Source organism: Macrobrachium nipponense, chromosome 26, assembly GCF_015104395.2.
Source record: "Macrobrachium nipponense isolate FS-2020 chromosome 26, ASM1510439v2, whole genome shotgun sequence".
Lineage (NCBI taxonomy): Eukaryota > Metazoa > Arthropoda > Malacostraca > Decapoda > Palaemonidae > Macrobrachium > Macrobrachium nipponense.
Window position 1 is genome coordinate 73871131 of NC_087215.1, and position 14653 is coordinate 73885783.

Sequence of the window (14653 nt, forward strand, 5' to 3'; positions counted from 1 at the left end):
TCTCATACCACGCCTGACCGAGGGGGTGGGAAATGGAGATTAAAAAAAAAAAAAAGTGGGTGGAGGAACGCCCTCTCTCTCTCCCTCTTTCTCTCTCTCCTTCCTTGGCCCCACCTTCGCAGTTCCCATAATAAGAAAAGAGGAGGGTGAAAGAACCCGGGTCTCTGGGCGCCGTTGGGGTGGTAGGCGTGGGCGGGCGGGAGACAGGGAACGTGTCTACAGAATCGAGGATGGCGGGAACTATATAAGAGGTCATCTCCGAACTGTATGATCAGTTTATTCGCGCCCTTTGTAACATACACGCAACCACCACCACCACCAGCCGCTATGGTAGGTGACACTCAAGTTTCAGTTCGTGACTTTGTGCGTCTTGTGTGTGAATTATTCTTGTTGTCTTGTTCCTTGAATGTGGCCGACGAAGTACGAGGATCTTGTCGTAGTTAATGTGTGTGTGAGGATGTGTGTTGGGTGAATTCTCTTCCTAATCACTTTCGCGTCTGAACGAACAAGGCTTGGAATGGAATATGTGATTGGGGCGTCAACCCCAAAGCTGGGGACCCATATGGGAGGGTCAGTCAGCGCTACGTTGAGAATGAATGGGAATGGAAATGATATAAAGATTGGGTTTGTGATAGACATTCGAAAGGTCAATTGGTAACGAAAGGTAAAAATCGAAGAGATTTAATTGCTGATGGAATCTGGCATTTCTGAAGGTGAGTGGATGGTGCAGGACTGTGCAACAAATGTCTGGCGTCATTCTTGGAGGTTTTTTAACTTATTTCTGTAACAGGACGTAGTAATTAAGTCTATACATTAAACAAAAATGACATGTAAGATACAAGCCGAAGTTTCTTCGGCGCAATCGAGTTTTCTGTACAGCGCGTAATCAGAGCCACCGAACATAGATCTATCTTTCCGCGGTCTCTGTACAATGCTGTACGAACCGCGGCCCATGAAGCTTTCAGCCACGGCTCGTTGATGGCCTGTCCTATAGTGTTCCCAGACGCACGATCATGGCTACCTTTAACCTTAGGGAAAATCAAACCTACTGAGGCTAACGGCCTGCAATTTGGAATGGTTGACGATTGGAGGGTGGATGATCCAAGTAGCAATTTGCAGCCCTCTAGCCTCAGTAGTTCTTATGAACTGAGGGTTGAGAGAATAAGTATGGACCGGAAGAAGTGCAGACGGACAGACAAAGCCATCTCTATAATAGTTTTCTTTGACAGAAAGCTGAAAGTAACATCAGAAAAGCAAGCGTGATTTGACGAAAATATGGGCGGATTTTTTCTTTTTAGAGCAACAGTTTGGACTGGTACCTATCATTTGCAATATCCGTCTATTTATCTATCTATCTATGTCTTCCGGCATTTAGGGATGCGGTTGCGAGCCTCACGACCCTTTCTGGAATGTCAGGCATCATGCTAGCGAGCGACCCACGGAACTAGCAGGCTTAGTCATGAATAACAGGGAAGACGGGGGAAGCGAAAGATGGAAGGTTAAGAGAGTCGGGGGAAACCGCGGCATAAACTGAGTTCCAAAGCTGGGTAATAGAGAGAAAGAGAAACAGTCTGCGAACTAAGCCGTCACACAGTCGCTGATTTCAACAGACGAGGCCATAAGACGCTTAGTTTTTCCCTTCCCTTCTAAAAGTGAGGACAATATTGTAAGGATTGCTTGGCCTTATGCCAGCACGGACTCTTTGACGAAGGCAGTCCATAATTGTGGTAAAGTGCTGGCGATACTAAGAGGACTGGTGTGGAACCCCCCAAAAAACATTTCCTCTTTTTAGAATTCATTTATGCAGTCAAAATCTTGAAAGCTATTATTATTATTATTATTATTATTATTATTATTATTATTATTATTATTATTATTATTATTATTATTATTTTCATTTGTGAAATCTCTCTATCACGAGAGTTTATACAATGTTCTAAGGGGTCCACAGTAATAAATATTTTAAAAATGCTTATAAATTATACACGAACTTTTAGCATTTTTATTATTTTTATTATTATTATTATTATTATTATTATTATTATTATTTTTTTAGTATATATTATTAATTATTATTATTATTCAGAAGATGAAGAACCCTATTCATAAGGAACAAACCCACCAAAGGGGCCACTGACTTCAAATTCAAGCTGCCAAAGAACATTATGGTGCTCACTAGGAAGTAACAAAGAGAAGGTAAAGGGAAATACAGAAAGAAGAGATCTCACCTCATAAAAAGAAACAAAAAATAAATTCATAAATGAATAAATAGTTTAAAACGTATTCAAATGCAAGGAGGAGAATAACATTATATGGTAGTCATGCATTGACTTTCGCTTCAAGTTTTGAAGTTCCAAGTTTTGAAGTTCCAGTCGCACGACATCTTCCTCCAGGAGGCTGTTCCAGAGTTCCAGCTGTGTAGAGGAATGAAGAACCTCTGGAACTCATAAAAGCTCAACAGCGAGGCAAGTTTACTGCAGGATAGGACTGCCGAAAATTACTCTATTCAATTACTGAATCATAATAAAATGTGTTTCCGAATTTGGTGAACTCAAGAAATAACAAAGATGTTTAGCACCGAATTTGGTGAACTCAAGAAATAACAAAGATGTTTAGCACCGAATTTGGTGAACTCAAGAAATAACAAAGATGTTTAGCACCGAATTTGGTGAACTCAAGAAATAACAAAGACGTTTAGCATCGAATTTGGTAAACTCAAGAAATAACAAAGACGTTTAGCACCGAATTTGGTGAACTCAAGAAATAATAAAGACGTTTAGCACCGAATTTGGTGAACTCAAGAAATAACAAAGACGTTTAGCATCGAATTTGGTGAACTCAAGAAATAACAAAGACGTTTAGCACCGAATTTGGTGAACTCAAGAAATAACAAAGACGTTTAGCACCGTGCAGAGCGTTCACACACACACCCACACACAGAACAAAAATACATTCGTGTGAATCTTGTATATTGCAAATCTTCAGAATCATATAAAAGTCCCCTTTTTTCCAAGATTTTAGAAGGAAGTCTGTGATTCGAAGTTTTGACTGCCGTGTAGCAGAATCGGAATCTGATACAAGAGAAAATGTACACAGGAGTTTGATGACACTGAGAACGTCAATGGGAAAAAAAGTGTCCCGCAGGTTTCCACAAAGATTATTTTTTCTAAATTTTCTAACTACCAGATCAATTTGGAACGCCCAGGTTTATCTGGAAGTGAGATATATCTTCGACAGGATCCAAATCAGCGGTTTTATACTCTGGCAAATGTAAAAGAACAATAAGAATGATCAGTTTTGCTGAATCAGTCAATTGACGCACCACACCAGATTTTTTTTTTTTTTTTTTTTTTTTTTTTTTAAATCGGGTACATCTCCAACTCTAAGCGATTTTTGCTTGGTCCGCGGATGACCTCAGCACCAAATTCGCCGAAAATACCTATAACTCTTTGGAATATCTCGTAGACAAACAGTTAAAAGAAGTTATTGGGACGAAACATTCGTTCAACTTTGTTACGGCTGAACAAAGTGCAGGAAAGCAGAAGGTCGCTCCATAAAAAAAAAAAAAAAAAAAAAAAAAAAAATAAAAAAAAAAAAAAAATCTGTCTCAGTACAAACTGACTGGTTTTAAATGTAAAGATGGCGTCGCAACTGCCGAGGGCATCCACACCAAATTCAACATCTGATAACCAGGAACACCGCGAATTCTAATCGATATTTAAGACGCAAAGTTACCGCGAGGGTATAGCCTACTTAGAGATATGTATACCTGTTTTACCTAACATATTTCGGTAACATCATAACAGCTGCAGATTTCTGACAAACATTTTAACAATGTTGGAAGGCAAACAGTTTGAATGTTGTCCTCAACATTGGAGAAGGCCATTAATAAAATACCAGACAGGAAAGTTAAGTGACAATTTAAAAAAAAATGTAGTTAAGCAATCTAAAAAAAAAAAAATTCTTCGTTAAGCTTTACGTATTTTGGAAAGGGACCACCATTAACATGTGTGATAAATCGTCGTAGGGGACCAGAGATAATAAATGTGTCACCCTAAAAGAGATAAAAAAAAAAGAAGGGAGTTGCACGCTCGTCCAACTGCATAATGGATATGTCAGTTGTATCTGTCAGCTCGAAAGACCCATTGACATACCATCCTGACACACCAAACACAATGAGGACACGTTTGCTGTTGGCGGCATAGACACACGAACATTTGCTCTGAGGACGATGTAAAATACCAAGAGAAAGACACGTCTGTAGCTGTAGAGGAGAAGTACTACAAGATAAGGACAATGTACTTGTTTCATGATGTGCCCCCATTGGAGTCATATAAGGAGGGATTTTAGTACAACGTTCGACCACAGTTCACGGTGAAAATATTCAACACTTGTCAAAATACTTGTAGAGACACTCCTCTGCTTACGAACTTTCAACTTACGAACTTTCAGAGAATACGAACAACCGCGATCGCAAATGAAAACTGTACCCTACTGTATTATTATCATAATTTGCTTAATGAATTTAATATATATCAAGGTTTTATATGTATAAAATGCAGTTCAGTACTACAGTAGATTCACATCAGCCGTACATTTGACGTCTAGGCCAGTCCCTTACGACGCTCCAGAGAGGCTGTAGATAAGCCAATCACAGAGCTGGAAACTCTCAGTCTCTCTCGAGAGAGTTCACATAGGCAGGATGTATGTTCTACCTCTCTTGAAAGACGTATACCTCAGGAGAGATGGAACATACATCCTGCCTATGTGAACTCTCGAGAGAGACTGAGAGTTTCCAGCCCTGTGATTGGCTTATCAACAGCCAACCAGGAGCGTCGTAAGGGACTGGCCTACACATCAAATGCACGGCTGATGTGAATCTACTATAGTATTGTGTTTTAGTATGATAAAACACAAATAGTACTGTGCGTATCAATTCTGAGTATATCCAGTTGAACTTACGAACAAACTAAGACATGAACGTAACTCGTTCGTACGTAGAGGAGTGTCTGTATTTCATTAGAAAGAAAAATGAATGAATGAAATGAAATGAGGTCAACAGAAATGATACCTCTTAAGTTTCAATTGTTGTATTTTGCGTTAGCTGTTCTGTGTATAAATAATATATTTGTATAATAGAGGAGGATTGTGATAGCTATTTAAGTCTTTACCCACGTAAAGGTGATGGCCACATTATTGCAACATTTACATATTATATCATACATATTTGTACATTATTACGAACACTTTCGTCAATAAATCGCTCTTTTGCCAGAAGTGACCTAACACAAAAATTGCTATTTCGAAAGTTTAAAACTCTCTACTTTTTCCATTGATAATAGTGACGTGTTATGCCGAAAGCACCCCCTTCACAAGTGAACCCACCCAATCTGGGGGCAAAAAGTTGAAATCACCCCTCAATAATTGAAACTAACACTGAAACAATGGAGAAGTGAATTTCTCCCATAAGGTCTTCAGTATTATTGATCCCCATAAGGCCTTCAGTAATTTTCTAGGTTATGCCCTCTGGCGGATAGTATTACAAATACATACAAAACGTTTTTACCAAAATATGAAACAAAGGACGGGCTATCTGCTGGTATCAATAACTCAAAAAAACACATATTTTGAGGTGTGTCAGTCTTCTGGCAAATGAACGGAATGGCTACGTATACTCTGTTTTTTTCCATCTGTCCATCCGGCTGTGGTGTATGCGTATGGTAACACTGCGTCCCGGGCTTTAGATAGTTACATTCAGCTTACATTCAACAATAATAATAATATCCTATTTCGAATATTAACGGTGTAATTCGCATACAGTAAATTATTAAAACACTTTTCAGTTGCAAATGTACACCCAGATATCTTTTTATTTACCTAAAACTTACACATAGCATAACTATTTAAAGCCCGGGACGCTGTGTTACCATGCGAAAACACCACAGGCGGATGGACAGAGGGAAAAAAAAGAGTATACTTACTTAGGTTACTGTTAGTCTGCTACTGACATATTTATTCGAGTTATCACTTATGTGACGATTTTCATTGTTGGAGCTCTCTCTCTCTCTCTCTCTCTCTCTCTCTCTCTCTCTCTCGAGCAGATGTGTCATTCCTGGCATTCCCCGGGTGACAACCGCGGGGGGGGGGGGGGGGGGGGGGGGGGGGGGGGGGGGGGTTATCAATCTTCTTGTGGCGGAAATGGACTCTGGCCAGTAATCCAAGGCTTGCATGGAACGTGATGACAAGTCCTTTTCCTTCCGCTAGAGAGCTTTGGAATTTTCCTCCTGCTTCTTTTTTCTTCCCCTTCTCATCTAGAACTCCTCGGAAGTTCCAGAGGTCCTCCGTTCCTCCTCACACCGTTGGGGGACAGTGGAACAGTGGAACAGCCTCCCTTCTGAGGATGCCGTGCAATCGGAACTTCATCAGAAGTTCAAGTCAAGATGCAACGCATTACTACACTAATAATATTCTCCTTGCAATTTAGGGGATTATTTTATCTCTTCATTAATTAATAATTTTTTTTAACGAGTGAGAACTCCTCATTGTGTATTTCCCTTTGCCTTATCTTGCTTCTTCTTCATGAACACCTTCATCATCTTCGGAAGCTTCAAGAATTTCAAGTCAGTGGCCCCTTTGGTGGACTTGTCTCATATGAAGAGGGTTCTTCTTCATCTTCTCAATAACAACAATAATAATAATCATTCTACAAACTGGGCTGGGGGGGGGGTCTTTTTACTTTCCTCTTTCCCTCCCTATTTCCTCCTTGTTTGGTCCCCTTCCTTTCCTTCCCATCGGTCGGTACAATTAGCCTGAAATGCTCTCGATCAAGGAAGATACTTCAAGGGGTCATTTGGTCACAAGAACACCTCACTACGAGGATCTCGGTAAATGAACGCGCAAGAATCCACAACAGTGAAGAAATATATATATATATATATATATTAGATATATATAGAAATATTATATAATATATATATATATAATATATAGAAATATATATATATATATATTTTCTATATAATACCCTATATATATTATAATAGAAATATCTATATATATATTTCTATATATATATATATATATATATATATATATTTCTAATATATATATATATATATATATATATATATATATATATATATTTCTTTACTGCTGTGGATTCTTGCCGTTCATTGACCGAGATCCTCGTAGTGAGGTGTTCTTGGTGACCAAATGACCCTTGAAGAAGTATCTTCCTTGATCGAGAGCATTTCAGGCTAATTGTACCGACCGATAGGGAAGGAAAGGAAGGGGACCAAACAGGAGGAAATAGGGAGGGAAAGAGGAAAGTAAAAAGACCCCCCCCCCCCCAGCCCAGTTTGTAGAATATTATTATTATTGTTGTTATTGAGAAGATGAAGAAGAACCCTCTTCATATGAGACAAGTCCACCAAAGGGGCCGGCCACTGACTTGAAATTCTTGAAGCTTCCGAAGATGATGAAGGTGTTCGTGAGGAAGAAGCAAGAGAAGGGTAAAGGGAAATACACAAAGAGGAGTTTCTCACTCGTTAAAGAAAAATAATTAATGAATTAATGAAGAGATGAAAAAATCATTAAAATGCAACGAGAATAGTATTAGGTTAGCAATGCGCTGCATCTTCATATATATATATATATGTATATATATATATATATGATATATATATATATATACATATATATTATACTAATATATATATATGATATATATATATATATATATATATATACATATATATATATATATATATATAATATATACTCGCTTTGTGCTGCATGCAATGCAAACGTTGAGAGATGATCAACATACTTATTCCGTCACCGATTGCTTCTTCAAACGCAGAAGAAAGACGGCTCATTTGAACCGCGAAGATAAGACGAACATACGAAGCCTTTGATTGGCACCCCCTCCAGCCACCCCCCGCCCAGAAACAGAAGACGCCGTAAACAACCACAGCTCGAGAGATCGAGAGAAACAGTCGCTCTGTAACAATGCCAAGTTCGCCAAACGGCCAGGGAAACGTCAGGAAACTCCATGATCCATCTTGGCAACAACATAGTCAGCGATTGCAGAAACAAAATCGTCCCGCCCTCCCTCCGCCAGGGCAGTCAGATATTCGCTGGAAGCTGCTGCTGCTGCAGAAGTCTCCTGGCTTCTGTGTTCCCAGCTGACTCTCAAAACGATGCTGTAGTAGATTCACATCAAGCGTGCATATGATGTCTCCGCAAGTCCCTTACGACACTCCTGATTGGCTGTTGATAAGCCAATCACTGGGCTGGAAACTCTCCGTCTCTCGAGAAAGTTCACACACGTAGGATATATGTTCCACCTCTCCTGAGGGATACGTCTTTTAAAAGTATTTCTCAGGAGAGGTGGAACATACATCCTCCCTATGTGAACTCTCGAGAGAGACTGAGAGTTTCCAGCCCTGTGATTAGCTTATCAACAGCCAATCAGGAGCGCCGTAAGGGACTGGCCAAGACATCAGATGCACGGTTGATGTGAATCTACTATTGTGTACTATAGCACATACCAGCTAGCTTTGCAGCTAAGCCCCGCCTACTGATTACGTCACGACCATTCCTTGAAGCTGATTGGTTGGAAATGGTTGGGAAAAATTGGTTAATCTGTGGTTCTTTTCATCTTCATTTATTTTGCAATGGTTGTTTTGATTGTTGTGCTGATTGTCAGAAGGAAACGTTTCGTTATCCACTGAAATAAAACTATATGAATGCACGTCTCCATAAAAATGGTAGAAAAAGGAGAATATCAATGAAGTCAAGGAGGTTTTAAGCGTCGCTGCAATATTGTTTAACAAATGAGGTCCACCTGAATCGGAGGTGTCTCTGGGAATGTCTGCATTCGAATCGGTGCATTTGGATCACTGGACAATGTTAATGACCGTCTGATATGATCAAGCATGTTCGCCATTCTAAATTTAAAAACAGATCTTTCTCAGAGTTATGCAGAGTGTATTTCATATTGATTTCTGGAAATTCTACTACATTTTAAGAGTCTTAAAATCATCTTTCATTGAAATCGTTTACACGTTCGGAGGGATGACAAGCAGTGGCCGCACTTTACAAAACCGCAATATACCTTTGCTTAACAAAAAGTTACAATATGGTAGGCTATAACAGATATATTAGATACAAATTGCTGAAAATTTTCTTAAGGACATTATTTCCTTTCGGAATAACAGATGATAAAAGTTTCCAAAGAATATTATTATTATTATATTGTTATTATTCTAAGGATAGACCCTATTCATAAGGAACAAGCCAACCACAGAGCCACTGACTTTAAATTCAAGTTTCCAAAGCAATCAAGCGTTTCGGATTCTCTCCTGAGATAGACGATCTCATTTTCAACGAGAGGGAAAACCATCATTCAGAATTTGAAATATTGGACTTAACTTACGTCGGACTATCTACACGAGCCCTTATCTAAGACAGATATGGAGCTCGGAGTAAATTAGCATAATATCTTAATTCATATTGGATATTTCTTGCCTTCCACCTACTCCATCTCACACACACACACACGTATGTTACACACACATACACACATACATACATACATAATATAATATTATATATATATATATATATATATATAATATATATATATATCTATATATATATATAGTTGCGAAATATCAGTTCCCATTCTTCAGTGATATCGAAATTTATACATGAATAAAGAATGATTGTAAATATAGAAGACGAAGGAACAAAAACAGAAACTAGGGTCAACTGACAGCAGAAGCTCTCACGAGAGAGAGAGAGAGAGAGAGAGAGATGACGAGAGACGAGAGAGGAGAGAGAGAGAGAGAGAGAGGAAGTTAATCTGCAAGACATTAAAATAAAACTTATCCTATTACAAGACAAACAATCTCTCTCTCTCATCTCTCTCTCTGTGTATGTGTTTGTTCAGCAACGTGACTACGAAATGGCCCGTCTCGGGTCTCCTCCCATTATATCTCGCAGCAGATAAAGGGCGGAAAGGAATTCAAGGACCTTTGGCACCCGCGGGTCCCAGTTGATGGATCGCGCCCCGCGAATTGTTTGTTGCCCATTTTAGAGGGAAGCGCACGCCCACGTATACCCACCTCACGAGGGCACTATAAATATCTATATGGTGGGCACTATAAATATATATATATATATTATATATATATATATATATATATATATATATATATATATATATATTATATATATATATATATAACGTCTCGAGTTATATTCATATATGAACGTTCATAAACACACGATTACTAGAGACAGGAAAATGATTAAATGATTAAGTAAATACCCCCCACCAGTCAAGAGTTCTCCTCAGTTCTCAAAAGCGTCTTCTAATTTAATTTTGAAAGCATTTTGAATCGAACACGAGAATTTAAAAAAAATGAAAAACACTAAAATTACTTTGAGTCGAAAGCGAGGCGGCAAATAAATGCAAAAAAAAAAAATTATTTAAAAATATATAAATAAATTTCAGTCGAAAGTGAGACGGCATAAATAAAAAATTAAAAAATCAAATAAAAATAACTTTGAGTCGACAACGAGACTGCAAAAAATAAAACTAAAATCTAAAAACATTAAAATCATTTTGAGACGAAAACGAGACTGCAAAAAATAAAACTAAAATTTAAAAACATTAAAATCACTTTGAGTCGAAAACGAGACTGCAAAAAATAAAAATAAAATTTAAAAACATTTGAATCACTTTGAGACGAAAAAAAAAAAAAAGGGGGAAACCGAAAACGAGACTGCAAAAATAAGAAAACTAAAAAAAAAATAAGAAAAAAACATCCAACTGTTCCACACCCCCTATAAACAGCTTTTGTAACCAAAACATTTCCGAACATAAATGAGTTTCCTTATAACTGCTTTCAAGAATGGGCCTGGAGGAGATACAGCAACCCACTGCTTGATTATGAAGAAGAGAGTGCACCTTCATAATAATTCCCCTTATTTAGTCTGTTTTTCCTTAGAATGGATTCGAAGGCCGGGTTTAATCATTGCAAGTTACTCAGGATGATTTTCTGCACGTGGCAGTATAGTTGCAAGGAATGGAAGGTACGTACGTCTAGACAAAAAAAAAATTTATTCTCTTCAAACATATTTTGCATACTGAAACTTGAGCAAGCATTATTATTATTATTATTATTATTATTATTATTTTATTATTATTAGTTATTTATTATTATTACTCAAAAGCTGAACCCTATTCATATGGAAAAGTCCACCTAAGGGCCATTGACTTGAAATTCAAACTTCCAAAGAATAATAATAATATAATAATAATAATAATAATAATAATAATATAAGAATAATAATAATAATAATAATAATAATAATAATAATCAAAAGCTGAACCCTATTCATATGGGACAAGCCCACCAAATTGAATTGAAATTTAAACTTCCAAAGAATATATTATTATTATTATTATTATTATTATTATTATTATTATTATTATTATTATTATTATTATTATTATCTTCATTAGGAGATGCTTCTAGGTATGAAAATTCAATAAGGTTTTCAATTTGACTCTGTTTGATTGTTTGACAGTACCTACGCTAACACAGGCCGTGTTTTGCTCCAGAAAACCACTACTGAAAATTATCTGCAATGTTTGACCCGATTTTGGCCCTCAAAGTGGTTTTAAGTGACAGCTCGGCAGCACGAGATGAGAAAACAGGCTTAGATAGAGAGATTACTAAAAGGAGGATGTCTTTATATAACTCGAGATATTCGAGGGCGCAAAAGGCTCTGCCCTTTTGAGAAATGGGCGGCTAAAAGGGCAGAAAGTGAGCCCATTTGTTAAATGCCAACTGCAATCGTCGCGGGGTGGCACTGTAAACAAGGATTCCCGCCGTGCCAAAATACCCATTCGCCAAGTCGATAGAATTCGGGATAAACAATGCAAGCGGGAAAGGAGGTTCTCTTCTGTTTTATTATCGTTCGAAATGGACGAACCCACTGCAAAGAGTCAAAAAGAGGCATTAGACTGCAAAGCGAACTACCCCAGTGGAGAATGACCTTGTTTAGGAATAAGAGTTACGAGGAGTTACAAGGATTACAATGTCTCAAAGACTTATTAGTCCATCCTAAGAGGAGACATCGTGTGCTCACGTATCTCTAGGAGAAGGTTTTACTGTGCATTCACGGGAGGAAGTGAACGGAACAGCAGTTAAATGAAGATAGAAGAAACGGCAAAGTAAACACATAGCAAAAAGTAAATAAATATAAAGAACAATAAAATAAAACAAAAGCAATAGCGCAGAAGTGTCAGAAAAGATCAAAAGTAAAGCTGCGTCATTATCTGGGGTCGGTCATCTCTCTCTCTCTCTCTCTCTCTCTCTCTCTCTCTCTCTCTCTCTCTCTCTCTCTCTCTCTCTCTCACACATTTTACTCTGAATAATACCAGAAGTGGATGAATATGAATTACAAAAATTGAAAAAAACACCATCAGGAATCTAACCCTCTCTCTCTCTCTCTCTCTCTCTCTCTCTCTCTCTCTCTCTCTCTCTCTCTAAGAGAACTAATCAAACCAGACGAAGATAGGAAGGCGAAAGATGGAACGCTCCCACGCCTACGATTCTAATCTTCAGCCATCTCATCGGGCGGGCACACACACTCACACACACACAATGTCTATCATGCTAGAATTGAACTGGATATAGAATTTAGGCCAAAGGCCAAGAACCAGGATCTATATTATGATGAGGTCATTCAGCGTTGAAACGGAAACTGACAGCGAAGGGTTTGACAGGTGTAACAGGAGGAAATCCGCAGAGCAGCTGCGCTACGAATCAACTGCTAGGAGAAGGTTGAGGAAAAGTAAGCAGGAAGAGAATATGAAAGGAGGTACGGTAAAAAAAGGAACGAAAGGGGTTGTAGAGAACATTAAGCAACGCCTACAATGCTGTACCACGTTCGAGAACGGGCCATGGCGAGAGAGAGAGAGAGAGAGATTCGGTAAATGGATGGGGTATCCAAATTTAAGGGTATCGAAATGGATGGGGGTGGGTAGGATATTGGGCGAGGGCGGAGACCTCAAAATGAGGGAGCGAATACTTGGGGGTATATTTGGGCGCAGATTATACTCGAGGCCAGAGATGCGGAGTTACGAAGGGAAATATATATATATGCTAATTTATGACCTTCCAATAAGTTACGCGTGAAAGATGGAGGACTAGTTTCGGAGCGTCGTCTCTTCGTTGGCACTGGTGTCACGTGGCCTGATTTAACCTTTCCGCTGTCTATCGGATGTTCTTGGGACAGAAAATGCTCATATCTATCGCGTGACATCGATGAAATGCCTGTCTAACTAGCTGTCTGTCTGGGTGTAGCTGTCCTTACTACCTTTCTGTCTGATCTGTCTAAAACTATCTGAAGGAACAGCGTTCGACAGGTATTATTATTATTATTATTATTATTATTATTATTATTATTATTTATTATTATTATTATTATTATTATTATTATTGCTGTTGTTGTTGTTCAGAAGATGAACCCTATTCATTATGGATAAATCCCATCACAGGGGCCATTGACTTGAAATTCAAGCTTCCAAAGAATATTATTATTATTATTATTATTTATTATTATTGCTCTTCAGTCCTCCAATTGCTGGGTGATATTATAGTGTGGGGTTTCCGGGTTCATCCTGCCTCCTTATCCATCGCTCTTCTTACTATTGTGCCGTTTCTAGGATCACACTCTTCGCATAGTTCCTGGAGCTTATTATTATTATTATTATTATTATTATTATTAGTTATTATTATTATTATTATATTATTATTATTATTATTCAGAACATGAACCTTATTAATATGGAACAATCCCACCACAGGGACCACTGACTTATTATTATTATTATTATTATTATTATTATTATTATATATTATTATTATTATCATTATTATTATTCAGAACATGACCCTATTCATGTGGAACAAGCCCACCAAAGCCCCACTGACTTGAAATTCAGCCTCCAAAGAATATCATGGTGTTCATCAGGAAAAAGCAATAGGAGGTAATGAGAAATACAGAAAGAAGAGACCCCACTTATTAAGAAAAGGAAAAATAAATAAATTAATAAATTAACGAAAAGATAAAAGCGTATCAAAATGCAAAGCGAATAGCATTAGGTAGCAATGCATTACATCCAAGTGTACGACATTTATTTATACATAAATGAATAAATAAATGCACATAAAAAGGAAAGAAAAATCTTCCTGAATACTGGAGCCTTCGTGCCCAAGTCAAACCAGGGACCGCTGACATACGAATGGACCGTTTTGGTGAAGTGCAGTTTATTTAGTTTTTTTTTTTTTCTATTTTTTTTCACGTCGTTCCTTCAGACATTTAGATGAACGATGTCAGCGGGCTGAGGGATGAACGAGAAGTTACTACTATGAGAGAGGGAAAAGGATTTGATTTTTCTTCTTCTTCTTCTTCTTCTTCTTCTTCTTCTTCTTCTTGTGTCCAACTGAGACACCCACACGCATCAACAGACTCCCAACTTTTATGTGTATGTATATGTATGGATATGTATAACTGAAACAGGAAAATATGGAAGGTGATGAAGAAACGATGGAGCTTCCCAAGGCCTTTC

At 37.8% G+C, this 14653-nt stretch overlaps 2 protein-coding genes across 2 annotated transcripts in view; one reads left to right on the plus strand and one right to left on the minus strand.

The window, feature by feature from the left end:
• LOC135200429 (glutaminase liver isoform, mitochondrial-like) overlaps nucleotides 1–14653 on the minus strand; it is a gene marked incomplete in the record, with an annotated part of 185304 nt that overhangs the window by 30946 nt on the left and 139705 nt on the right.
• LOC135200430 (troponin C, isoallergen Bla g 6.0201-like) overlaps nucleotides 189–14653 on the plus strand; it is a 41748-nt gene continuing 27283 nt past the window's right edge. Inside the window, 1 exon segment of the mRNA XM_064229066.1 lies at nucleotides 189–330. Coding sequence (XP_064085136.1) covers nucleotides 268–330 — 63 coding nt within the window. The 5' untranslated portion in view covers nucleotides 189–267.